The sequence below is a fragment of the Alligator mississippiensis genome, chromosome 1 (assembly GCF_030867095.1).
Source record: "Alligator mississippiensis isolate rAllMis1 chromosome 1, rAllMis1, whole genome shotgun sequence".
NCBI classification, from domain to species: Eukaryota; Metazoa; Chordata; order Crocodylia; family Alligatoridae; genus Alligator; species Alligator mississippiensis.
In genome coordinates this window covers 407,553,682-407,581,507 of record NC_081824.1, presented here as the reverse complement: position 1 = coordinate 407,581,507, position 27,826 = coordinate 407,553,682, and the positions used below count along the sequence as shown (strand labels likewise).

Sequence of the window (27,826 nt, the reverse complement as noted above, 5' to 3'; positions counted from 1 at the left end):
AGGCAATGTACATTTCACTTCTGTAATTGCTGCATACGTTTTACTAACTGATTTTAAGCAATCCCAAATGGCACAGATCACCCATTCGGCCTTGTCTCCAAAGACTGTACAAAACCATACCCACAGCTGCCACTGACAGTCTAGTCCTGATCCAGTCAGTGGACAGACTCCAGTGGGCTTTAGATCAAGCTCTTTGATGCTAATTTAGGGCGTATCTATTTATTGCTTCTATGCCAGGCCCCAGGATTGCTGCTATGAAGCATGCTCCACCCCAACATTCTCACTCCATTTGTGTCGCAGCCTGAAAATAAGGCAATGTAGCCACTTTAAAGCACTGCTGAGCACATTCTAGTGAGCATGCCTAAGACAGCAAGCCTATGAGTAGTGTTGGTCACCTTAAAACAGCTATATGAGTTGATGTGTGATGGGTAAGTATGTTTGGGTTTCTTTTATGATAGAGTTCTTGGATACAATGTAGAGGTGGTATAGACATGCCCTTACTTACAGAGTCATATGAAGAACAACATTGCGCTTTATGAAGTTTGTACTAATCCTCAGAACATGTGAACATGAAAACATAGTTAAGACTACCCATTAAATTGTTCAGTGATGGTGACACTATTTTGGCTGTAGGGGTTAGAAAGGGAGTGAATGAGAAGAAATGTTACACTGAATGAAGGGTAGATGAGATATTGCTTTTGTTTTTCATTTGTGGGCCTTATGGTTTAGCAATTTTAACTCACAGCTTATTAAAACTATGTGGGACAATAAAGTTATTTCTAGTTAATAACTAATATGACATACTTATCACTGAAGTATTCAAAATAAACCCAATGTGCTTTGCCTCCTGTAATGTTTCTAACAAATGAGTGTTTTATGAAAAATGTGTAAATGTATAACTCAACTCAGAGTATGGCACAGTCTTTGTAAATGTTAACCCAAGTATTAAAAGCTATTAGCTCATTTTTGAAGAACGGGTCAGCAAAAAATATGCTTGTTTTGCAGTTCCAGTATTTCTTAAGCACTGTTCCATTTATGACTTCAGTAGAAAGATTCAAGGACTGTTCTCAGTTTGAAAAAGTAAATCATAGGAGAACTTCAAAGTGGGATATATTTTTAAGCCTCTTGCCAAGAAAGGTATTATCACAAATGTATTAGGATATATTATCACTCTCCCACAATACACATGCATGCATGCATTGGGCTTTCTTCCCTTGCAGGGTGTGTGTCTACTGATATCCTATAACAAGGATCTAAACGCCTGTGAGCAACTTCACTGCAGCGAGTATCCCAATGACTGAAATGAACTTACACACTTAAGAAAAACTAGTTTTGTGCATAATTGTTTGCAAGATCAAATTCTAAAACATTTTTATGTTAGGGAGGCTAGAAGCCAAATCTTCATTTGGTGTAAATCAGCACGGTCCCACTGCCTTCAACAGAACTATACTGGTTTACAGCAGCTCATGATCTGGTTCTGTTAAGAGTTAGTAGTGATCCCATGAACAATAAAGGCCAATTTCTACTATTCTTAGTGATGTTGATTAGCATCTTCCTCCATAACAGCCCGCTGAAATGTCTGGGGGCACATCCGGATGTGAATAAGTTGTTACTTGACATAAGTAAGGGTTGATGCTAGAAATACAACTTTCATTAAAGTATATTTCAGTCCTCCTCCCAGGTTATTTCTTTATAGCAGGAGCGGGAAAGATCCAGCTCATGGGCTGGATCCAGTCTGTGGGACCGCATCATCCAGCTCCTGGTGGCCATGAGTCTCGACTGCCCCACACACCACGTGATACACATCAGACCAGCCCCATGTGCCCACTCTGGGACCTGTGCTGCACACAACACTCACACAAAGCCAACCTGGGACCTCTTTTGCAGGCAGAATCCTGGGCTCCCTACAGCCAGTCTGGGACTGCACTGCATAGGATGCCTGTTGCAACTGGTCTGGGGTAGGGCAGCATGTGCAGCCCAGGTCCCAGACAGGCCATACCAGTAGCTGGATCTGGCACGTGTATTAGGGCTGTGAGAAATTTCACCACCTGTTTAGTTTTGACACTGTTTCGACTCATTTCGAGGTCAAAACAGCAAAATCACATTTTGAAAGGGCTTTTGAAACAGACTTGAAATGTTTCTACCATAGCGCTGGGGACGGTAAGTCAGTCCAGCTGGGCTGACTTCCTGTCCCCAGCGCTAGATCGGGTGGGGACCAGGCAGTCAGCCAAGCTGGGCTGACTCCCCGTGCCAAGCCGGATCTAGCCCTGGGGATAGGGAAATCAGCCCTGCTGGGCTGACTTCCCATCACCAGCCGATCTAGCGAAACATCAAAACGGAGTCAAAACAGCCTCGCTATTTCGATGAAGCAAAATGGAACAGCTGTTTCTAATAGAAATCAAATTTGATATGAAACGCTGTTCCAGCAAAACCCCGAAACTCAAGGCAAAACAGAATGGTAACGTTCTGCACAGCCCTAATCTGTATGTGGGGCAGGGAGGGTCAGGTCTCATAGATCTCACAACATGCTGGATCCAACACCTGCTTTGGCTGGTCTGGTAAGCGAGCAACACACAACTGATCCAGCGAGTGGGGTCTGCATGCAGCACAAGTCTCCAACCAGCTGGAGCGGGTGCCATGTGCAGCTTGTGTTCTGGACCATCCTGAGCAGGGGTTGGATCTGGCATGTAGGGGTGGGGGGTGGATGTAATTTGGCCTGCACTGCTCATTTGGCCCATGGTTTAGAGCTGTGCCACTGGTAGTCCACAAGACCAGATGATTTGGACACTCCCACTTCGTAAGGGCTAGATTCCTGTTTACCTAGCGGCAGCTGTAATCTTTGGAGCATGAAATCCATCAGCAGACCCCTGAACACACATCACAAAGTCTTTATTAGTGTGTTTAATCAATCAGTGACACAGATTACAGAAGCCAAAAGGTAATTAAATAACATTTAACTTGAAATTGACCACAGACTTAAGAGATACAAGTCACATTTGGCAAGGCAAAATACTCAGTACACAGGGTGGCTTAGGTTATTACATTACAAAGGAGGAATTTCCCCTACATGATTCTAAATATTCAGGATATTAATTTTTTTTGTGTCTTTCAGACAGTTGCTTTGGCAATAACTTCATTTTTTTAGCTTTTATTATATAAAAATATAACAATTTTTCCTTTATATACAAACATTACATTACACAATATACAGGTTAAAAACACTACAAAAAATGGCAGGCTGGAGGTGAACTAAAAGCAAAAGAGCACAGTAAGAAAAAAAACCCCAAACCCTTAAATTAAATACTGCACATTTCATAAAAATTACATTAGCTACAAACGGTTTGTTGTTTGCCAATATCAAACAGTACCAATGTGATTGGAAATCTTTCCCAACAACTTCATTTTTAAGGCACATCTTGCTTATTTCTATGTACAACACTGTATCTGGTCAATAAGTTAAGGGCTCTTGAGAGTGACCTAGTAGTGTGCGCATATGTACATGTGCGCCAAGATGAAGGAGGAGTTAAACTTTCTCGCTGGCATCATTCTGGGGGCTTATGTATCTGGTCGATGGAGCTTGGTATAGGGGCACCCCTATTTCCTGAAGGTCTGGGAGTCTCCCAGGGCGGGGAGGGGAGAGCAACGTGATTGTCCTGTCAAAGTCTCTGTGTAACACTTTCTCGTAGACACTCTGCAGCCCCACTGTCTTGGGCAGCTGTGCCTGGTAGTAGCTGTCCCTGTGAAGGGGGTCCCTGGGCAAGGAGGTGCTTTTGCAGAAGGTGGACAGCTGAGCTGGAGGGCGGGGAGATGAGTGAGTGTTGGATCGGCCACAGGAGGGGCTCCAGCAGCGATCTGAATGGCCCAGGATCTTACATTCGGCTGTACAAGCCCATAGTCCTAAAATACAAACAAGAACAGGAAAAAAAATAAACTAAATCACTGCAGGAATAATCACTACTGAGTTATCACCAAGCTCATTAAAAAACTACGGAGACTGATGAGCAATATTTTGAGGGACTCTGAAAGTTGCAGTTACTGCATTTAGTTGGCAAGCCCAGACTCACAACAGGAAGGACGCATTTTTTGAAAGAGGATTACAGCACTCCAGCTTCTACTCTACATGATGTGCCTGGTATGTAGAGAGCTGCAACTGGCATGCAAGAGAAGAGCTAGCATGTCATCCCTGCAATGACTTGGAAAAAACATGGAAAGCCTGTAGGACTCCATTACCAAATTACCAGTCTATTTTTTTTCTTCCTCCTGGGGAGGATTTTTAGTGAGGTCATAGCAGGTAACAGGTCTGCACCCCCATCAAGGGCTGAATCCATACCATTCTGCATGTGAGTGATGAGATCCTTCTTCAGGGCCTCCCCACTGATGTCAGAGTCACTGTCATTGAAGTCACTGTCACCTTTGCCACTGTCTTTGCCGCTGAACTTTTCCACTTCTCGACCGGATATGGTGTTGAAAGAATGACCCTTCCAAATGGGCACTGGAGGAGCAGACTCTTTGCCGTAGCTGGGAGCAGAGGCATAAGGCTGGAAAAGAGGGGAAAGGATAGGGTGTGTGGGAGATGCAAGTGAATACATGTTCACACCTGAAACTTCTCCAGGTCCCTTGTCCTCCAAAGCACCCCTCACATATGTCTGTATCTGAAATGTTTCCAGATCCCATCTCCTTCAAAGCCTCCCTTCCCCTCAGCAGCCCTCCTCTCAAGTCCCCAAAGCCAAAGCATGAATGGATCTTTGTAGATATCACTTACCTCTGCATTTGTTCCTCTCAGTCGTTTCTGACCCTCATGAAGACAGGCGTTGTCACCATTGTTCTCAGAAGAGGCAGCCTCCTCTGTGGCTGGGGAAGGCTCTGGGCTGGTGAAAGATGCTTTGCTGGGAAAGGCTCGTACTTCAAACATGTTGCCCTTGGGGACAGCATCTTCCTGCCTCACCTTCTCCAGGTGGGAGATGTCAATCTGCTCCTTCAAGGGCCCATTGTTCTTAAGCCTGGTCTCCTTCTTGCGCTTGTTGCAGGTGGTGGCAATGGTGATGATGGCCACCAGCAGAAGTGTGCAACTGCCCGCCAGGACGATGATGACAATCAGAGGAACATCCCATTGCAAAGCTTTCCCCTCCCAGGAGCTGGGTTTGGCTACTTCGTGGCTGCTGGAAGGCACCGTGGCAGTCACTAGGAAGTTGACTGTGGCTGTGGTGGAAAGTGGGGGCTGACCACGGTCCATTACAGTGAGGATGACTTTGAATGTCTGCCCCAGCTCTTCAGACATGTCTCCCATCAGCACGATCTCTCCTGTGTCCCTGTCAATGGCAAAGAGTTCTTGCTGTGGCAATGGCTCTGGTAGGAAGGAGAAGGTGAGCTCAGCATTGTCCCCATCATCTGCATCCCTGGCTTGGATCTGAGCCACGGGAGAACCGGGGGGTGCCTTGCAGAAGACCCCGATCTCCACAGAGCCATTGTTGAGTGCTGGGTGAACAATGATCGGTGCATTGTCATTCTGGTCCAGCACTGTCACTGTGACAAGGGTGGTGCTGGAGAGTGGTGGGGTCCCACCATCGCTGGCCTCAATGCACAGGTCCAGCTGCTTGAGGACCTCGTAGTTGAAGGTGCGCAGGGCATAGAGGGCGCCAGTGGCAGGGTCGAGGGAGACATAGGTGGAGACGGGGGCACCGGAGACCTGGGCCTCGAGAAGGCAGTAGGTGACCTTACCATTAGGGCCCAGGTCAGGGTCACGGGCCAGCACCGTGGCAAGGTAGGCGCCAGGGGGGTTGTTCTCGGGCACGGCCACGCGGCCAAGGGGCGGCGGGGCAAAGAGCGGCGCGTTGTCGTTCTCGTCGCGCAGGCGCACAGTGTAGGGCCGCACGGTGCGGAAGGGCGGCGTGCCCAGGTCCTCGGCCACCAGTGTGAGGTTGTACTCGGGCAGGCGCTCACGGTCCAGTGCGGCCGCCGTCACCAGCACGTAGCTGTCGCCATAGGCGCGCCGCAGCGCAAAGTGCTCGTGGCCGTGCAGCGTGCAGCGCACCTGCCCGTTGGTGCCCGAGTCGTGGTCCCAGGTGCTGACCAGCGCCACGAAGCTGTCGCGCGGCGCCGCCTCGCTCACGTAGAGCGCGCTGGGGCTGGGCTCGGGGCTGCCACCAGCACCCAGACCGGGCCCCGGGGGGCCGGCGGCGCCCAGGCCCAGGGGGCTGAGGCGGATGCCGGGTGCGTTGTCGTTGACGTCGGCCAGGCGCACCAGCACGGTGCAGGTGGCGGCCAGCGGGCTGGCGCCCCGGTCACGCGCCTCCACGTCCAGCTCGTAGGCGCGCTGGCGCTCGTAGTCCAGCGGCGCGGCCAGTGTGAGGCGGCCCGAGTGTGGGTCCAGGCGGAAGAGGCGCCGCACCTCGGGTGCCGCGCGGCTGCCGAAGCCGTAGACCACCTCGCCGTTGGCGCCCTCGTCGGGGTCGGCCGCGCTCAGTGCCAGCACCGGCGCGCCCGGCGCCGCGTCCTCGCGCAGCTCCACGGCCACGGCGGCCTGCGCGAAGGCCGGGCTGTTGTCGTTGGCGTCCAGCACCCGCACGCGCACCGCGGCTGTGCCCGAGCGCGCCGGGCTGCCGCCGTCGGCCGCCACCAGCTCCAGCGCGTGGGCCGCCTGCGCCTCGCGGTCCAGCGCGCGCAGCAGCACCAGGGCGGCGCCGCGCCCGCCGTCCGCGCGCGCCTGCGCCTCCACCTCCACGCCGAAGTGCGCGTTGGGCGAGAGCTGGAAGCGCTGCACGCCGTTGGCGCCCACGTCCTCGTCCACGGGCAGCGCCAGCGGCAGGCGCGTGCCGGGCGCCGCGCTCTCCGACACCTCCAGCGCCAGCGGCTGCGGCTGCGGGAAGCGCGGCGCGTGGTCGTTCACGTCGCGCACCTCCAGCTCCACGTGCAGCAGGCGGCAGCGCGGCGCCCCCGCCCCGGCCCCCGCCCCGCAGCCCAGCACGTCCAGGGGCAGCAGGCAGCGCGGCGCCCGCCCGCACAGCCGCTCGCGGTCCAGCCCGGCCTCGCCCACGCTCAGCTGCCCGTCCGCCTCGCGCAGCCTCACCAGCGACCCGTTGTGGCCGCGCCCGCCCTCGCCCCCCGCGCCCGCGGGCTGCACCAGGCGGAAGCGCAGCGCCTCGCCCGGCGCCGCCAGCCCGGCCAGCTCGGCGCCCAGCGCGCCCAGCACCGTGCCCGGCGGCGCCTCCTCGTCCGTGCTCAGGCGCACGGTGCGGGCCGCACAGCGCGGCAGCGCCGCCAGCAGCAGGAGCAGGCAGCACAGCCCCGCCGGGTGCAGCGCGGGAGCCATGGCAGCAGCACCCACCCCGCTCCGCTCCGCTCCGCGCCGCTCCCGCAGCCTCTGAGTCCGGTCGCTGCCCGCAGGGGGCCTTTTATAGCTGCCGCTATGCAAATGAGGCGCGCCGAGCAGCCAATGGCAGGCGCTGCTTTCAACCCCCCCCCCCTCCCCTCCGCACACATTCGAATGCCTCCCAGAAAATCCCTTTAATGTGGAGAGGGTTTAGGAGCAGGCGGGAGCGGGACGGGCCCCGCGCCTTTGTGGGGCTCCCGGGAGGCTGGGGTCGCTCTAGCTCTGCTGCTTCTGCTGCCCGGGTGCCCCGGGGTGCCCGCGGCTGAGCCGGGATCTCTGGTGTTCCGGCCCCCTGTGCGGGTCTCTGGCTTGTGCAGCGCTGCAGGCTGCCTCTGTCGGCAGAAGGAGGGAGGAAGCGGCGGCTCAAGTTGCAGCCATGGGAGCTTGGGTTGGATGTTAGGAAGAACTTTTTCACTAGGAGGGTGATGAAGCACCGGGCACAGGCTGCGCAGGCAGGTGGTGGCAGGGTGGAGGTGGCATCTCCGTCCTTGGAGGCTTTTAAGACCCGAGTAGACAAAGCTTTGGGTGGATTGATCTAGCTCGGATTGTCCTGCGTTGAGCAGGGGGATGGACTAGGTGACCCCCCCCCCCCCGAGATCCTTTGCAGCCCTCATTTTCTATGATTTTGTCATTCTGCATTGCCTCCATTCCCGCACAGACCAGAAGTGGCTGACTCCAATGCCTCCCCCCCCGCCCCAAATGCCCCCCTATTGGTGTCTGGCTCGCCTGCCTCCCGGGCTGCAAGTCGCCCGCCAGCCCGAGGATCACGGAACCGCAGAAAACTAGGGCTGGATGGAAGGGACCTCAGGGGGCGGCTATCTAGTCCCACCCTCTGCTCCAAGCCGGACCATCCCCAACTACATGCTCCCGGCCGTGCTTTAGTATGCGTGTCACTGCCCCAGCGGCTTTCTTAAGCCTCGGGCAGTAGCAGGCAAAAAAAAAAAAAAAAAAAAAAAAAAAAAAAAAGTCCAAATAGGATTTAGCCTAAGCTGGAGGAGATTTGGAAAGGTTTCAAAGATCAGACTGTATCAAAGGCTTATGAAGGCCTCGTTAGCCGCCCCACTATAATAGCATGGCAGGCTATCCCATTGGAGGCACCGACGTCTGTATTATTTCCCGGTGACAAGCGAAAGGGAGAGAGACTTGAACAGTTTCCACCGAGGAGCTGGGCTAAGTTGCATATAATGAGCAAACGCCACATGTAGCCATTATGTCCCTCTATTCATTCCCAATCACTGCCATAACTCCCGGACTAAACGATGATGGGCGCTGAATGCTACACAATGGCCGGCTCATATTAAAATACATTTAAGACCGATCCCTCCTGATGCCCTGTTCCGCCTATTGAGAGGATTTGCTGTTTTGTCCTCCGAGGGCCTCTCTGGGAAGCAACAACCAGTCTCGTTCCAGAAGAACAAAATAACAGCATGGGGCTGAAACCTGGCACGGACCTGGGGGGGACTGAACCATCTGCCTATGAAGACGTAGCGCAGCCCCGCGCCAAGTGTGACTCGTCCCGCGATGCAGGGGGAAAGGGGACTCGCTGCTGCACGTGCGTTGCACGGGGCTTGGATTTGCCCCTTCTTTTTGCTTCCCTCTGGTGATCAAACACTTCAGTGGGGTGGGGGGCAGCGGGGGCTAAGCTGCTGCCCCCCCGCCCCTCGCATGCCCTGCCTGGGGAAGGCGTGGGGAGCGGGGAGGGGGGGGGTGTCTTTTAGCACCTCTGGCAGCAGGCTGGGTCCGAATAGGGGGACCCAAGGGCTGCACTGTAAAGGTGCTACCTTGGTATGGCAGATCTCGGCTGTGCTGAGCGCTGAAGGGAGGGGGGTGTTGGGGTGTGTGTGTGTGTGGGTGTGTGTGTATGTGTTCGTGGAGGGCAGAGAGGTGTGTGGAAGCTGAGGCATGCATGGTGCTAAGGAGTTCCAGCCCAAGCAGCAGCTACACAGAGCTGGGCAGATACAGGGGTGCTGAAGCGATCTGCTCCCCCCCTTCCCCCCCCCCCCCCCGCGGTGCAGCAGGGAGGAAAGCAGCTGCAGCAGTCCTTGGACCTGGGGGGGGGTGCAGTCGGGGGTTCCCCATCAGCAGATTTCCCTGCTCCGATCGCAGCACTTGGCCCTTCTCCGCCCGGGGGAGCCAGCACGCGCGCCTCCCCCCCACCCGCGCCAATCTTTTCTCTTCTCCCCTCGGGACTGAGCCCTGCCTCCCGGGAGGGACCCCTCCAGCCAGCCACTGAGCCCGGGCACCTACACCAGCCTCTAGCTCCGGGTACCTGGGAGGAAACATCTGGCGGTGAGCTCCAGCTGTGGCCGCCAGCGGCTCGGCTCTAGGGCCCCGCGATCGTCCTGAGAGCCGGGCAGCGGGCGGGGGGCGAAACTGACCAGGGGCTGTCAATTGCAGGGCTGCGATCTGGGCTTGTGCACCTGGCCAGGTGCTGCCTCCCGGCAGGTTAACCGGCCCCTACCGGGAGCCTTGCTTCTCCGGGGATTGCCCGGGAAGTTGGATCGGGCTCCGTGGAGGCAGCCAGCACCTTCTCCCGGCGCCCAGGTCGGCTCCCCCCTGCGGTTGCCGGATTGCCGCCCCCTCTTCGGCGTCCTCGCGCCCCGCATGACCTCCACCGCCGGCAGACGCCCCCGCATCACATCACATCACTGGAGGGCAGTGTGTGCGTGTGTGAGGAAAGGGGGTGTCGGGGGGGGGGATATTTCTTGAAGCCGTGTTGGTCTAGAGGCACAGGCAGACAAACCTCCTGCGTTAGAGGCAATATCTTTTATTAGATCAACTAAATAGTTGCAAAACATGTTTTGCTCCAATGAAAGATATCGCTTCCACCCCAAGAGGTTTGTGTGTGTGTGGGGGGCACAATGTCTTGAAGGGATGTGACAGTCCCAACCAGGTGCGCTCATGGGTCCCTTTGAAGTCACCAGGGTTCCTCGGGGACCAGGGAGATGGTCCTTTAGCCTCACGTCCTCCGATCCGGCCTTGCCGCGGGGGGGGGGGGGGGGGGGGGGTGTCAAACCCTGCTGTAGCCGCATTGCCCCATAATCTCAGTTCTTTATTCAGGGCTCTGGTCTCCGCGGGGGACACGGTTGAAGGCTTCTAGGGGTGAACACACACGTTTTTGACGTGGTTCTAACTCTTCAGCACGTCACTTTGCGCGTTGAGGAGCCTCGAAAAAGCAACCAGGACCCGAGCTTTAGGAACAGAGACGGAGGAGCCCACTCCAGCCAGGAAGCTGAAGTTGGGTCCTTGTTCCCGGTTCCTTTGTTCAAAGCGAATCTATACCCAGCAAAAAGGTGTTACTCATGAATGACACATGACACCAAGAGAGATTTTCACAGAGCCCTCCCTGCAAGAAGCTCAGATTCGGCTGGGCTGATGGGGCAAAATACTGTCAAGGGAGACTGTCCCACAGCCCTGAGCGCAGTCAGCCCCCTTGCCCCAGCCGGGTTGGAGCAGGCTGGCTCCCGATGAGCGCTGCCAGCGGTGGGGAGCAGGGCTCGGGGCTCGGGCCTGGGGATGTGATGGCACGCGAGCCCAGCGTCCTTCAGCCCGGCGGGCTGCTGCAGCCAGATGCTGGCAGTGGGATTTCAAAGAGCTCATCCGCGCTGTGCGGTGGGGGCAGAAACTTTCACCCCGCGCCCAGGGGCTGGGACAAAGCGGCCTTGTTACCATCGCAAGAGCCCGGGGCGGGCTCCTTGTCTCCCACCAGCAGCTCCGCGGGCCTGAGAACAAGCGGCGCCCCGAAGCGGGGCCGGGCGGGGGAGCCGGGCCCGCCGCCCCCCCGGCGCCGCATTGTGGAGCTCGCGTGCAGACAGCCGGGGTGACACGGCCGTCACGTGAGGGATTAGGGCTATAGGGACGTTTTCAAAGCCGTGACAATGGGGGGCTCAGCCGGAGCCGCCGGCTCCCAGCGCCGGGAGGGAGCGGGGCCCGGAGATGTCCGTGGCGCTAATAGGATTATCTCTGCCATCCCCAGCTCTATGCAGCATGTCATTGCTTTTTAATGAGGATTAGGTCTACCAGGGAAGGAAACTAGCCCCTGCCGGGGCAGCCCCTGTGCGCAGGGCAGGAGCCGGGCTCCTGTGAAAAACCGATCAATCAATCAATCAATCAATCAATCAGTCACCCCCGCTTGGGCCGCGGTTGCCTCCCACGCACTTCGCGAGAGAGCTGGGGGACAGGGGGCTTCTTTTTAGGACGTGTTCCCGAAGAAGAAGTCAGAGGAGGCTTTGAGAGAGGCAAGTCTCAGCCACCCTCTTGCTGCCGGCTGCTGTATTTCTGGTCCATCCTGCTCCTGGGAGAGCTCCGCGGGGACGTGGCAGAAGAAACTGTCAGCCGGTTCTACTGCCTGTCTGCTCCTGCCACTTTCCATTTCGGGTTAATGTGTGTGTGTAAGTGTATATGTGTGTGTATCCAAAATCAAAACATATATGTGTGTGTGTGTGTGTGTGTGTGTGAAATCAAAACTGGTACATGTATGTGTGTGATGTCTATATATGTGTCTATCTATATGTCTATATAACTATACACACATGTATATACATCTATCTATCTACACACACACACACACACACACACACATATGCCATACCTATACATATCTACACACACCCACCCACCAGCTTTGATGTTGGATGTATAATATATGCTGGAAGCAAAAATTTCTTAGTGTGATATCTTTTATTGGACCAACTATGTGGCTAGGATCCCAGCTACATAGTTGGTGCAAGAGATCACCTTAAGAAATCCTTGTCTCTCCCAAAATTTCTGGACCATCAGTGCTACAGCATCACATATCATACATCTATATCTATATCTATATCCAGAGACGATCTGAGTAGGGTGTGGGGCCCAAGGCAAATCAGCCTGTACAGGGCCCTGCCCCTGGGCTTAAGGAAGCTGACAGCAGATTAGGCGGCTGGCGAGGGGGAGGGGGTGCCAAGCGCCTGGATGTGAAGCTGACCGCAGCGTGGAGTCGCCACACTGCTCTACCTGGCTCTACAGGGCCTCCCAAAGCGTGGGGCCTGGGGCAGTTGCCCCGATTTGTGCCCCCCAGGGACGTTCCTATCTATATCTATATATCTATATCTATATTGGAAACTGAGGCCCAGAAAGACTAAGGGTCAGATCCACAAATACTTTAAGTGTCTAACTCCTATAGATGTCCATTGGGAATTAGTGGCATTTTTACACATGTAAGTGCCACAGTGCCAGGCGCTTTGAAAAGCGACACTTGAAGTTGTATTAGTGGCAAAATGTGTGTCAGCACTGAGAAAATGGTGGGGGTACACTTTTGAACTAAAACACCTCAGAGGTACTTTAGTTCAAAAGTGCATTTTCTGTGCACTGATGCACATTTCACCATTTATACAACTGCATGCAGTGCAATGCAGTTTGCCTGTATGTATATGTATGTGTTTTATTTAAATATATATATACACAACATAAATTGTGTATATACTAATAGCTATATCATGTGTGTATACATGTATTTATATAAAACACACATACATATACACATGTACATACACTATCAATATATCACACATACATATATACACGCATACATATGATAATATATACACACCAATATATACACACAGAGTAAAGTATATATACACACAAATATATATTGTGTTTCTATATATAAATAAAACACATACACATATACCTACTATACACACACACACACTAATATACACATACATATACACTAATATACATGTATACACACTAATATATGTAACACACACATATTTTAGCCCCCATGCTGTGGGCAACCTTCCCCTACCCAGAGTAGGGCATCAGGGGTGGGAGCTAATCCCTTTCAAACATCCTCAAAGCCTAGGCAGGGAGATTCTTTTCCCAGCAGAGAAAAGCAGGCTGTGGAAAGGCGGGCTTACAAGCGTGCCTCTGCAATCCTACAGTTAAACAGGCTGGATCGCTTGATCGCTTCACGTGAAGACATATGTTCCTGCAAACTGGGCGCATTGTTACTCAAACTGGCTCTCACATGGCTTTGAAGCAGCAACCTGGAATCATTCCGGAGCTGGGTGAGATTTTCATAATCTACCAGCTCCCTTGTAGCCTGCTTTGTTGCTACTCTCTGGGGCGAGGTGGCTCCCAGAGAGGGGCTGGGGGGTTGGTGGGAGAGACTCTCCTCCTCTGGTAACTGGAATCAGCTTATTAGGGCTCAGATGCTAAGGAAGACAGCCTGCAGGGCAAAGGTTTTACATGATAAAAGAATGGGAACTTGGGAGATCACCTTATGGGGAATGACCAAGGTGCAATCCCTAGCCGTTCAGGCTTTAGACTTGGGCAGGAGTTTCACTGTGGGACATGTATGATTAAGATCCTCAGAAAACAGGATTGGACTTCATGAAGTCCTTTGGCCCACCCCCCTGCTCAAGGTAGCATCATCCCTGTTTAAGCAGTCCCAGACAATAATGGTCTAAGGTGCACTTCAGTGCACATCAGTCTTCAGTGATAGAGGCTCCATAGCCCTGCCATATTATCTGTTCCAGCATTTAACTGCCCTCAACTCCAACCACCACAGTTTACAGCAGTTCTGCTTAACCTATGGTCTGTGGGCTGGATCCGGCTCCCAAAGCATCTGGGTTTGGCCTGCAGCATGGGGGATCAGTGGCAAGCAGCTCAGCCTGGTGCATCCCCTTACCTGCCCTGTGCCCTGCAGCTGATTCCCTCTGCTCTCTCCTCCCCTACAGCAGGCACTGCTTACTCCCTTCCTTCCTTTCTTCCTTCCTCATCCCTCATGGCAGGCACCTTTTACTAGATAAGCTCTCTTCCTCTCCTCCCTCTGATACTGGCAGTAACCTCCCTCCTACTGCAGGAGTCATGGCCTGCAGTGCAATTGGGTCACAAGCACCTAATCTGAAATATTGAACACCACTGGTTTATAGGATTTGAAGTTGTACAGGGAGAGAGCAGTGGATGGCCAGTCCCTCCCATTCCCCACCCAGCCCCAGCTGCCTCACTGGGGGAACACGTGACTGCCTAGGGAACTTCAGGTCTTCATCATTGCTATAATTTCCTGCACATAAATCTCATTTCCAACAGGACTAGCTAGAAGCAAACAAGCAGATTTAGTAAATTCACACCACACATCTTAAGCCATATGATGATGCCGATGGAGTGAAAATAGACCAGATTGTTGGAAGAGCCTATTGTGAGCAGCATGCCAGTCACAGCGTCTGCTGTACGTTAACCAGGCCCCTTGGCTTCACCGGAGAGCATGCTGTCCAATCTGAAGGCAGATTTTGACTCTGCAGAGCTCAGACATGAAACAAACAACCCCTTTCCCTCCAGCTTACCAGACATAAAAATTGAATGCTATGAACACATGATTTTGTTTGGAATGGGCCCAGGCCAGAGTAGGCACATCTGACTTCATTGCATGCTGACCAAGGGAATGTATCATTCAATATATATAAAAAAACTACCCACAAACATCTTGATGTGGATGCTTCTCCAGCACAGAGCTCAGGAAACAATAACAACCCAGATTTCATAGCCTGTAGGGGGATGAAATGGACTTCTGTTCTATTGAAACACAGCTCTCATCACAATATGTTTCTCTTTCTTCTGCAGCATCATGGAAGGTTCTGATGCCTTCAGTGATCTACAAAAACAAAAGAATTCCGTATGCTTTGCAGACTAAACAATCGCCCGTTTAATCACTTTTATCACAACCAAGGATGCGTGGGTTAACCTGTCAAGTCCTACAAGATTGGGCTGATCAAACCTCATGAAGACAAAGACTGGAACTAACACGAAGAACGTTTCTGTTGTTCTACCACTGTTTACATTAGAGGGTTGCATACAGTATTGTGCTTCTGCCTTTGGCCACACGCTCTATAGAAGGCAGAGCTGCAGACATCCATGTGAATTGCAGTTTTGTATCGGGGTTACAAATTATCCTCTTTATTTGTTTGCTATTTCCCCCCCTGCATTAAATGCAGGCTATGGAAAAGGAGTTTATTGTCTGGAATAAAGAAATGACAGAAACATCAGCAAGTAGTTTTGATCCCACAGGGAAAGTTTTTATTGGATTAATTTTAGCCTCTCTTGGAGTGGCAGCTGGGGAGTTTGATTCAACAGATTAAAACAAAATACGGATGAAACAAAACCACAGATAATTGAATGCTAGGCACTGTGCAGGCATCTCGCATGGTGCTCAGAAGGGGGTCACTAGCTTAGGTTTAGAGAAGCGGGTGGGTCTCTGAACGTGGGAAAGCCTGGATAGCAGATGTGGAGTTCCTCTGGAGTTTTCACTGTATTCCTTGGTTCATCTTGCCTCCTATTCATCAAGATAGTTGCTACTAAGATATTGTGCTCAAGCACAAACCAAACACAAGCTTATTAAAAGTCTCTTGTGTCTGAGTTTCTCTTGCCCCTCACTCATGTAAACTCTCCTCTTGTACCTTGCCATTCACCCTTCCTTGGTGACAGTACTTCTTATCGCTCTTTACTTTCCCCTTGTCTTTAGCCCCTTCTGCAGCTTTGCTCGCTATTCTCCTATGCCTTCATTATTGTCTCTAACTCCCTGCCTTACTGGCTACTATATTCACTGTGGAAAAGACAGCTTAGAGATGGTTTTGTTATGAAGTCATTAGCTGGGGTGCCAGGTTTAATTTGTGTGGGACCCTAAACAAGTCACTCTGGCCCAGTTCCAAAAAGTATTTAGGCATCTAGGACATTTATACACATACTTTTTTTCCTGAGATGTGCTGGAGATCCACCACTTTGGAGCAGATTCAATTAATCTGCGAGCCGGGGATGAACTATGCAGTTGCACCATGTGTAGTTGCATAAGCGGTGAAATGTGCATCGGCATACAGAAAATGGTGGCGGTGCACTTTTGAACTAAACCTCCGAGGTGTTTTAGTTCATAAGTGCGCCACTGCCATTTTCTCAGTGCTGACGCGCATTTTGCCACTAATACAACTGCAAGTGTTGCAGCACCGGGCACTTTCCAAAGTGCCCAGTGCTTTGACACTTGCATGTGTAAAAATGTCACCAATTCTCAATGGATATCTATAGGAGTTAGACACTTCAAATATTTGTGGATCTGGCCTTTAGTCATTCTGGACCTCAGTTCCCCATCTGTGGGCACATCTACAGGTGCATTAACGTGCTTTTGCTACTGTGCACTAAATATAGTACTCCTGAGGTACTACGTAAATGTGCATTAGGCTGCCCTAATATGAAGTAGCAAAAGTGCATGCCTTTTTAGTGATGCTTAATGTGCAGTAGCTTATTTCTACTGCACATTAGCGTATTAGCACTGTTTTTGATGTAATGTTTTAATGAGAAATAAATAGGCTACTGCACATTAAAGCACACATGCAGATGCTCCCTGTATAATGGGAACAATATCAAGGGTATTTGAAGGATAAATGCATTATCAGTACTTTGGCAGCCTCCCTTTCATCCCTTACATCCCCAAAATGCTGTTCCTAGATCAGAGGCATCTCTCAGAGATATGTGCCTTTTAAATGTCCCTTTCTAGTTGGTTTGCCTTGTTCCCAAGGGCGTTGGACAGTTCACCAGTCATACAAACCAAACCTTGATGGAAATCCTTAGAATAACCAGCCTGCTGCAAATCAGGAGACATGTCAGCTGGGAAACGATGCAACATTTTTCTGGGGGTGGATCATCAAGGTCCAGGCCATGTTCCTGGCGAGGAGCCCTACACTGATCAGTGACTACTGTACGGAGAATGGGAGAGATGGGCAGAACCAAGGCTACCCCTGCAGACTTGCTTGGCAGGTACTGCATTCTTTGCTCTGGTCTGAGTGTTTTAGAGCATGTCAGCATAACACAATGCCAGCAGAAATGATTACCCCGAGCAAAGCACTGTGCTAACATGGCTCTTCTGCTTCCAGTATCTGAGCTAACTCATTCTGAACTGGTGCATGGCACTGCTATATACCACTCTACATTATACTTGTAACATTCCCCTAGTCTGTTCCAATGCCACAGACTGTGAATGCATCACCTTATATAGCTAATACAATAACTTTGCAATGGGGCTTCCAATGTTTTCCTTGGGATCCTATTCCATAGGCTAGCACAACTCAGCAGGATATTTGGTGTTTCCTTTCCTGGGGCCTAGTCTACACTACAAAGTTTTGCCAGCATTTACACCCACACTTAGTTCTGCCAGCAGAGTAACTTCACCTCTGCCAAGTGAAGTAAGGCTTCTGTCGTTACCTGTCATCTGGTAGAAAGCACATATAGACACCCTTGTGCCTTCTGCTGGCTGTGGTTCCTTCTGCAGATAGTGCCTCCCCAGGATGTACTTCATACTCTTAAGGCACAGCTATTGAGCCATGTGGGGCCTCTTGAAGTGCTTGGGTCTGTATGGGCTCTGGTGCCTTGGTAGGGACAGAACAACAGCTCCTGAATTTCATCTCACACCTAGTTATAGAACCACCTAGTACCACTGTAAATAAGTCCTGACACTCTTTGGTGCTTAAATCCTTCCCACATTTCTAAAGTTAGATGCAATACAGCCCTATAAATACAGTGATAGTAATATACATGCATCTATGTTATTATTATTCTAATAAAGTAATCACTCCTCCTCTCCTCCTCTCACCCTCCCAAACTCCTCCCTGGCTTTCATTGCACTGCTGCACAGCAAATTTCTTAGGAAACAGGGCCTTCAACGCAACGTTAATGACATCAGGTTTTGCTGTTCCCCCTGATTTCTCCCACTTCTAAGTTTATTTGATATTTCAGTGTGGAGCAGTAGTCTAAATCCTGGGGACAAAGTGCCATGGGCAAGGATTCTTTTTTGTGCTTCAGGTGGAGAAAAAGGTCTTTCCTCTGAGCCTTAATTGTGTTTTTTTTTTGTAGAGTGCCCACAGCCGAGTCGTTACTGCTCACATCTTTCCAAGCAGCAGCGGAGTCAAGCAAGCGCCTGGCTTAACACCCCTGCTGCTTGGGATGCTGTGAGAGCAGTCGAACTGGCCAGAGGCAGGTGGCTGCTGTACTTGGCCACTAGCCAGCGAATGCATTCTCCTCCCTGCTGGTGAGTGGGCAAATGTATTTTCAAGCCTTGCTTGTTTATGGGCTAAACAGGAGATTGTTTACTTCCCTGCCTTAGGGGCTGGTTGCAGGCTCAGGATTTTGAGTGTTTAAGAAACTATAACATAGCTTACAGGCAGAGGGTCTTATTTCTGATGGGCATATGCAAGTTTGAAGCGTCTCAGAGCCTGGGGTCCTTGGTGGAGGCTTCCTCCATGGTATATTGCCTTCTTGCTTCCAGGCAGTGACAGGCTCCCATCCTGATAGCAGGTTTCCTTCGGGACACCCACAGAAAGGTACCTTCCAGGAGGAGCAGCAGCAAGTACTGCCCTCCTGGGGCCTCATGCAGGCAGAGATCCAAGTGCCTGTTGACACCAAGCACCTTCTTTTTGTCTTGCTTTGGGAGTCGGGGTGGGGGCGTGTGTGTGTGAAAATGATCACAGCCACTAGCTTCCTCACTCACTTAGGCCTTCTGGTATCTGCCTTTTGTAGACTCTTGTTGATGAGGCCTGCCAGGGAGGAGGGTGGATTAAAGCAAAATTCACTGACTGACTGTGGATGGAGAGGGAGCCTGCCAACCCAAAGAGTCTGGATTCTGGGGCGCTTGTGTGGGGGGCACCAGTACTAGGTGAGTGTTGGGGTGCTACCTGGTGTCAGAGATCCTGGAGTGCCATGAGCACTTCCATTTCTTGTGGGGGCAGTTTAATTGCATCAGGTTCCCGTTGTCTTTAACACACTGAGCTTCACCTGGAGCTTTTCCAAATAATTCAGGCAGGGGCTTCTGGTTCCTTAGGGAGGGGTAGGAAGCCATGGGCTGCCCTAAGGTTGCTGGTCTCCTGATTCCTTCCCAGGCAGTGAAGCCTGAGTTACCAGTTCTTTCTAATTTTTCACTCCATGCTCCAGTTCTTTGACTTACACTGCAAGGAGTCTGGCACCTGTTCCTCTGGCTTAGGGCAAGCACATCTGCCTTACAAGCTGGGCTTCCCAAGGCCGGCTGTTGAGCAAACTGGGAGATGACGTTCTTTCTATTCAAGTACTAAGCCCCCTGATCCTAAGAATGCCTATTGCAAAGAGCAGTTTGTGGCCACTGAAACTAAGGGTTCACCACCACTAACCCATTTTTCTCAGCTGCTGTAGTCTGGCTGTCTCTGTTGTCTCCTCTTGCATCAAGGGCATATCTTACAGGGCTATTCTGTGGCATAGTCTGTGGCTGTGAAACCACCAGAACCACAGGTTCTATGGTGGCAGGGCCCCGTTTCATGTTTGGCAAGAATCACCTGTTGCATTTTCAGCTCATCCAGTTAGTTATTTTAAACATTTCTAAAGCTGGGGCCAGTTTCACCCAGAAGTGGTGTTTCTGTCTGTTGTAAGGCCCACGATTCTGTAAATGACAGAGAGGGAGATCAAAATCTACCACTTTTACATCTACAGCATAGTCGTCTGATGGTCAATGTACTGCTCCTCAAACCACTTAGCCACAGAATTCCCTTTTGAAACTCTGTAGTGTTTTATTTGCAATGATAAAGGTATGGTATGATGTAGCTAACAAAGGACACTGTAGAAGCACGCTAGATTTTCAACAAAAGCCTGGCCTAATGTCTGTATTATCCAAGACAATGATAATGAGAGGTGCAAATAACTTTTATGTTTGCTTCCTCACTAAATACTGAATATCTGTTTCTGTCTAAATTCTTGTCTTTGCAGGAAGCTGAACTGAAAGCTTCATGCAATGATAAAGATGTTGGGAGTTGTGGGGTAGGAAATGGAAAATAGTGCTGTCAGAGTCAGTTCTCCAGAGAAAGTGATTCATGGGTGAAAACCACAGACCAAAAAATGGACAAATAAACATTTGAAGATACTCATGAAATGTTAAAGATACTTCTACCCTGACAGTGATCTTAAATGCTTATAACCACACAGACATCAGCTTTGATTTCTGCTCCATTATAAGCTCTTTTTTGCCAGCATCATTACAGGGTATCCATTAGTATGCACGTCTTTCCCTCTCATTCTGAATTAAAGGTGGGGCTAGTAACATTGCTTATTATGAAGATTGACCAATGCTGTTTTCATTTGCTTATAGCTTTGCCAGACTTTAAGCATTTGGGCTGAATTTTTCCAGGCTGGATTGTTTTTGGACAGTATCAGCCAAATTGTTCAGCTGTTTCCAGGCTAGGAAGAATATGCTGTTTTGCCCATGTTTAAAAAAAAATCTGGACACTTTTTGTTTGAAAAGCTGTAGCATTTCCAATTTTTCAAGAAGGGACTTGAAATTTAATAAGGTGGTAGCCTTTGTGTCAGGGATGTGCTTTGTGCCAGCCTTTTGAAAATGCTTTTACATTTGGCCAGGTTATAAGTCTTTGAAAAATTAGTTTGCACATGCTCAGTAGAGGCCTCTCTGGTTTTAGTAGCTAAATCCCCCAAAGATTGTATCTGCACTGGGCTTGCTCCAACCTAGGGGTTGGCATTGGCAATGTTTTTGGGCAGAGTGCCAAAAACACCTGCAACCTCAACCTGTAAGATGTTGGCGTGCCAGGGGCAGATGGTAGGTGAGCCACGAGGAGCCCAATCCTTGTTGTGGCACCATAGCCCCGGCCCCTTCCCTGAGTGTTAAGCCAAATGCCTTTGCATGCCACACTCTGGCATGTGTGCTGGGGGTTGCCTACCCCTGCTCCGGTGGAACAGGATTTTCATCGTAACTTGTGGTTCTTGGAAGCTGCAGCCTGGGTACAACCACCTGAAATGACAACAGGGAGATTGTCCCTCCTGTGCTTTAAGTAGTTTCCCTGCTGGGTCCAGGTAGTTTGTAGAGAAAGAACAGTGATAAATTCTGGATAGTGGGAAGATAGAAGAGCCTGTGGGGTAGTGTCTGGAAATTGGGACTAAAGGCTGGTGGGATGGAGACCAAGGAAACTGGGCCAGGAAGCCAAGGCAGAAGACTGGGAGCAAAGTCAGGGATGGAAATAGCAACTAGAGGTGGGGAAGAAACAAAGGAAAAATTAGATGGTGCTGAACCACAGGGGTCATGCTTGGAATAAATGGTCAGAAGAATCTTGTCCTGGTAGAGCGCACACCCTTCCAGAAAGCAGAATAGAATCAGTGGTCCTGAATGTCACCATTCCTCAGCTGTCAGGCAAATACCTGTGAAACCCATTAGTAAAGTGCCCCTTTGGTGTTGGTTCATACAGAAGATGACAAGCTACTACTGCTCTTAGTTATAGAGAGCAGAAATGGTAGAACTCTGCATGATGGGTCCAAAGGTTTCAAGCTTCCTGATACCCATGTGGGTATCAATGTAGTGCCATGTAATGGAGTTTCAGTTTTTCTGTGTTTTTAAAAAGCTAGGAGATGATGCACCAAAAACTAGTTTAGAAAACTGTCAATAAGGTTGCACATTCAAGCACTTGAAGGTTAGGAAAAGTCAGAATTTATTAAGCAGTTGTGATCCTCACTTTACTGTACAGAGCTGAGATGTGGACATTGTATAGGGGAGACCTCAGGTCATTGGAGAAGTACCATCAACGCTGCCTGTGGAAGATCCTTCGAATCCAGTGGGGAGATAGATGCAGCAAAATTAGCGGTCTCTCTCAAGCAAACACCATGATCATTCAACACCAGCTGTGCTGGGCTGGCCACGTCATTTGTTTTATTCTCCCAGCTCAGTCAAGGGAGGGCAGAGAAAGCACTACAAGGACATCCTCAAGGCCAACTTGAAAAAATGCAACATTGACATCAACTCATAGGAGTCTTTTGCCCAGGACTGCCGCAAATGGAGGAAGAATCTACTGCAAGGATCTCAGTACTTTGAAACCTCATGATGACAACTGGAGATGGAAACATGGGAGCAGCAGAAACAGTGTGTCACAGACCAAATCTAGAATCTGCGGCCACCCACCCCACACAGAAACACGTGCCCAAGCTGCTGCAGAATCTGTCGATCCTAAATCAGCCTCATCAGCTATCTTCAGACCCACAGATAAGACAATCACGGAAGACAATCATCCTTGACTATGAGCGATTGCCAATAAGACAATCTTTATGACATGATCAAAACCAACTTTTCCTACAATGGCACTCCTTCATGCAGTGCATGAGTTGGCCTTGGTTTGAGATTGTGAAGAGGAGAAAGCTGTTATTTGTAGAACTATTGCCTCTTTTGCTGTAGTGGTTGGAAGGTGCATAGGGGACTCCAGAAAAGAAAAGACAGACTCCTAATTAACAGGCTGCTGCCTGGAGAAGTGTTTCTATCCCTGCCCCTGGCTCAGAGTTCCATGGGATGCAGAGCAAGTTGCCCAAACCCATGTTTTCCCAGGTGACCACTAGCAGCGTGTTCCTCATTTTCTGGAAGCCTGACTTGAGACCCTGGAAATGCTGAGCTCTCACAAGTGAAACTCAAGTCAACTGGAACTGCATGTCAAACATTTAAATAATGTTCTCAAGGGGTGGTATGGAGACCAGGGAAATGGGGAACGAAGCCAGAGATGGAAACAGGAGTCAGGGGTGGGGAAGAGGCAAGGAATACTTTGGAAGGGATGTGGCAGCAGGAAACACACTTTGAGGAAACAGTCAAAAGAGTCTGTGTTCACCCAATATTCACGGATATTAATAACCTTGATCTCTCTGTGCCTCTGTGCTGCTTCTTGTCTCTAATATGGGGTAATAATACCCATTTTCTTACAGGTCTCTTGTGAAAATAAATTAATTAATGGCTGCAAAGTCCTCTGATATCATGGGGATGAGTGCCACAAACAAGCCCTAGGGAACTTTGAGTCTGGTTTTGAATAGCAGGCAGAAGCTAAGCTTGGGGCTTCCTGTTGATGGGGGAGAAAACAAAATATTGAAGAGTTACTTATTAAGGGGGCACCCACCCAGCTCATGCACTGACTGAGGCAAGGGCCTTGTGGAAAAAATAATGTAATAATGTAATTGAAAGCTGTATCAGAATACATATGTAGGGGATAGGGTTGCCAACTGTCCCGGGTTGGCCGGGAGTCTACCAGAATTGGCATCAATCTCCTGGTGACTATTGAAAGCAATCTGGGAGACTGATATTGTGAATGGGTTGAACAGTACAATTAATGACATTATGTCATGTTGGGAAAAAAAATCTCCCAGAATAGCTTGAGTCAGAGTTGGCAACCCTAGTAGGGGACCAAAGTGGGGTTACACAGGTAGCCTTAAGTGCGGCATTTCCCAACTAAAGTGCTTGCCTTTGCAGTCTTAATAAAACTCCTTTAAAGTACTTTTCTTTTAATTCCCCCTGACATGTGTTTCTTTCCTCCATATATCTCAGAATACGTGTTCTACATACCCCCTTACCTTGCCCAGAGCCCATGGCAGACTGTGGTTTAGAACAGTTCCTTAAGCAGCAAACTAAGATTTGGGCTATATTACTAAGATTTGGGCTGTAAGATTGGGCTTTGTGACTTCTGCATTCACCTGCCTCCATGTGCCCAGTGATCTCCTTGCCTCCCTTTTCCCTGTAACTAGGAACATTCTCCCCCATTTCCTATATGATAAATGAACCTCTATGCTGGGTTTCCATGTGTTGCTGCCACAGCAGGGCAGTGTTTGAAAATACCAAAGCACAGAAACCTCCTTGATCTGCTCTTAAACTCAGTTAAAGAGGTAAGATCAACTTCCTTCAGAGGAAAAAAGCCATCTCTAGACTATTCACACAGTCAAGACTGTAACTGGCCCTGAGGCAAAGCTGAGCATTAGCTTTAGAGAAGCCTCCTGAAGAAACTCACTGAAGGCAGCACAAAGTGACCCTTGGTTACATTTCTGTTAACTGGAAGAGACCGTTTGCTGGATGGTCTGAAGGTCAAAGTGTGAGGCTGGTAGCTAGAAGATCCAAGCTTTTTTGCAGCTGACTCAGATTTCCTGTGCAGTCTTGGATTAAATACATGATTCTCATTGTCCTAGCCTCTCCATGGAGAAATGTGGTGAAAATAGGAGAAAACTAGGAGAAACCAAATCCCAGGGTAGTGAGGATTCATGTCTACAAGGTGTGAAAGCCCCTTACTTTAAGGGTGAGTGCTCTGTGCATCCCTTCCATCATTTATTAGAGCTGTTTAAAAAAATGATGATTTTACAACATAGGCCACCAGTTTCATCCCATTGAAATGCCTCAAGAAGCCTCCAGTGTAACAATGGGAAGAGGTTGGAGGGGGAGGAAGAGTTTCCACAAGGTTTGTCTCAAAGAGTTTCCTCCTGAATTTCTCTCTCAAGGCGGAGGAGGCTGGGTGGGGGGTGCAAAAATCAGGGGCAGGAGGAACTGTATTGCTAGGACTCCTTCATTTGGTGGTTGCCTCCTTTTAAAGGGCGATCTCCATCATGGAATGGGGCCTTGGAAAAGGTTAAGGTAATACAGCAGGAACTGATGGATAGGTTACAGTCTCAGCTCTGCCCCTGACAGCTCATATCACCTTTTGCCTCTGTGGATACATCATGCAGTACAATGTAGTGATAACCAAGCTAAGTGTGTTAGCCTGTCCATTTTGATTTACCCTATTTTCCCTTAAAACTCTTTTAAAATCATAAACATAGTGGAGATTACTTATTAGAGTGCCATAGGTATACACGGTGCTTAACAAACATATAAAGAGACAGATCATTGCCCTGAAGAACTTACAGTTGAATTTAGACAAATACAGTAAGAAAGAAAAAAGGATCAGGGTTGAAACTTGGATGAGACAAATAAATGCCTGTATACAATTGCATCAGTCACAGTGCATGGAAATTACTCCTTTTTGATTCAAGTGTTCAGCTGTGTCACATCTTCTGTTGAAGCTGACAAAGTGTTACTTCCTTAGGTAGAAAAATACTTATATTTTAATGCCTGTTATGCCATGAATTATTAAACCAATTTAACTTTAAAGATTAACTGAAAGGACAAACTTATGTTGGAAGATGACCTACAGCATCTTAAACATGGGAACATTGACCAGACTAGCAGAAGAAAAGACAGATCTTGTTTAGTTTACATAATCTATGCCAAAAAAATGGTAATGTACTTTATGTTGCATTTAAAGCCCTGTTTCCCAAGAAAGTTGTTGTGTAGCAGTGCAGTAAGAATTGCTATATTTATGTATTTTTTTATAGATTACATTGTAATTAATATATACTGATTATTATGGTCCTTTGCTGGGTTTCTTCAGTGCAAGGAAGGAAGGAAACAAACCTTAAGAAAATAGATTTGCATGATTGCATCCATTATGTCAGTAATTGTTTGTTTATTATATTATGCTTGCTTTTGTACCTTTCTTGAATTAAACAAAGGGAATAATTAATAAAACGATTAAATTATTAACACAGCCATAACTTAACAGTGCAGTTCTGATGTACCAACATGATCCACTGCTTTTCATCTTCTTTATTAGTCTCTCTGTTATCTTCCCAGGAATGGGGTCCAGCTCTTCTAATACAGATCAGCTATACATATTCTCTGTTCATGTGTTTTACAAGTGTTACCTACACTCTGAGATGAATGGTCCTTGAAGGCAATATTTGATCTACATAGAGTGACAGCCTCATTGCGTTTGAAGACATCATTGTGTTTTCTAAGGGACAAAATCAATATAAAATAACTTATTTAACGTATTTGAGATAACTTATTTTCAGGCATATAACAGTTTTCTCAGATTCAAGGTGAATCAAAGGAAAATTGTGTCCAGGAGGACAAAGATGTTCAGCCAGTACCACTATAGTGTGACCACATGACATACCCAGAGGCAACTACAGGGCTGTTAGTACAGCTGCCTGCAGAGATTGCCAAAGAGCCAGATGATGCTGGAAGAATATCTTTCACAGCTCTGGATCTGGCTATTCTTGGCTTGTTCTCTGGCTATAGGAGCTAGAACTCATTGCTGGGCAGATAAACAAAGAGACTTCTAAAGAGGATGAGGAGCAGTTGATCATTTTGGTACATCAGAGCTGCACTATTCAATTAAGATTGTGTCCCTACCTCTGTGAAAAATCCCTGTAATATCTCAGCCCTTGAAATGTGAGCCAAGATAAAACTCAACATATGGCTCAAAGAGCACATCTATCTTTTTCTGTTCTCCACCACAAAATGTGAATACTGTTGATGCCAGTACGTAATTACAAAAGTGTAAAAAGAAGGCCACACCTTTCAGCCACTGATTTTCTAATTCCTACCCTTGTCAGATGGGCAGGAAGCAGCTTTGATTTTCAGAAATAAAACTGAGCAGGCCGTGTGTGAGTTAGCATCTTTAGATACTCAGAGAGACTGAAACAACTTCAAAGGAGGCATTCTATCCGGTTCACTATGTTTTGATATTAGTAGTTTTCATTTAACGCCCCCATCCCAAAACAGATCTATTCTCTGGGGGAAGTAATCCAGATTTTAATATATTTCATCCTGAGTGGTTTTTCATTGTTTTTTTTTAAAGAGAAAACACAACATTAAAAAAGCTTCAGGACATATACTACTAGCACTTATGTTATCCACTGGATGCTGTTAGTGTACTGAGTGGGTGCTCTGGGAGTCAAAATAACCCTCTTTTCCAGGAGATGAGAAGGGAGAAGCAATGGGACATCTGCTCTATTTACATATCACACACACTATTTTGGGCATAGTCTATCTATCTAGAGAGGATGCTACTCTTGGGAGCTGCCTAACAAAGATTATATTGGCAACATCGTTTAGAGACCCGTGGAGTTAATGCAAGGGCCACTGAAATCAATGGACAATTGTCTGAACTCTCTGAATCAAGCCATGATGTGTCTGATTATCAGAAGGTGGAGCTGTTTTGCAGCAGGTGGAGGTATTTGTTTTAACCATCCTTGCTGCCCACTTGGGTATTTTTTAGTGAAGGGCCAGAATGAACTGGGGTGGTATGAGAAGTAGCAGGTGTCAGGAAGGAGGATAGAGCAAGTGTTTTAGGAAGTTGACCTCAGAAGCCTTCAGGCATAGGGAGTGGGAAATAAGTCTTCCCCAGAAATAAGAACTGTGGTGCAGGCAAGGATAGGGTTTTGCAGAGGTTTTAAGGTCATACCATCCTACTGGGTGAGAATAAGACTGAGGGAGAGGGGACTTTGATGTGTAGGCTTGGGCCAGTGTTCTCTTCTTGATGTCCCCCTCGGGACTCTTGTTACCCACCTGTCACCTTCACTCCCATCCTTGTTATTTCATTTATTGTGCCCAGTAATCAGTAACTGCGCACATAGTGGTCTCTCTATGAGTAAGGGAGGCTTTGAGTTTCTGGGTGGGTCTCCACCCACCCCTTGGGTAGTTATGAGGCCTGTGAATAAGACTGATTCTTATCAGACTGGATGTTTCCAGTTCCTCTTCCTGCTTCTGGACCCCTTTTTTTCTTCACTGTCCCCAGCCGTGTACATTTCTGCCACATGCACCGCTCTAACAAGAGTCAATCCAAGGAA

General features: G+C 49.0%; 1 protein-coding gene and 1 long non-coding RNA gene across 2 annotated transcripts; one reads left to right on the top strand and one right to left on the bottom strand.

Moving 5' to 3' along the window:
• Positions 1–2,868: 2,868 nt before the first annotated feature.
• On the bottom strand, positions 2,869–7,358 carry LOC102558408 (protocadherin-8). The gene is made up of 3 exons (XM_014608327.3): positions 4,763–7,358; positions 4,331–4,538; positions 2,869–3,897 (listed from the first exon to the last, which is right to left on the bottom strand). The coding sequence occupies exons 1-3, from the start codon at positions 7,307–7,309 to the stop codon at positions 3,524–3,526; spliced, it is 3,129 nt and encodes a 1,042-aa protein (XP_014463813.2). The 5' UTR covers positions 7,310–7,358; the 3' UTR covers positions 2,869–3,523.
• Positions 7,359–9,463: 2,105 nt separating this feature from the next.
• LOC109286393 (uncharacterized) lies at positions 9,464–15,399 on the top strand. Its single transcript, XR_002094399.2, has 2 exons — positions 9,464–9,658; positions 14,978–15,399. It is a non-coding gene; the product is annotated as an uncharacterized LOC109286393 (long non-coding RNA).
• The last annotated feature ends 12,427 nt before the right edge of the window (positions 15,400–27,826 follow it).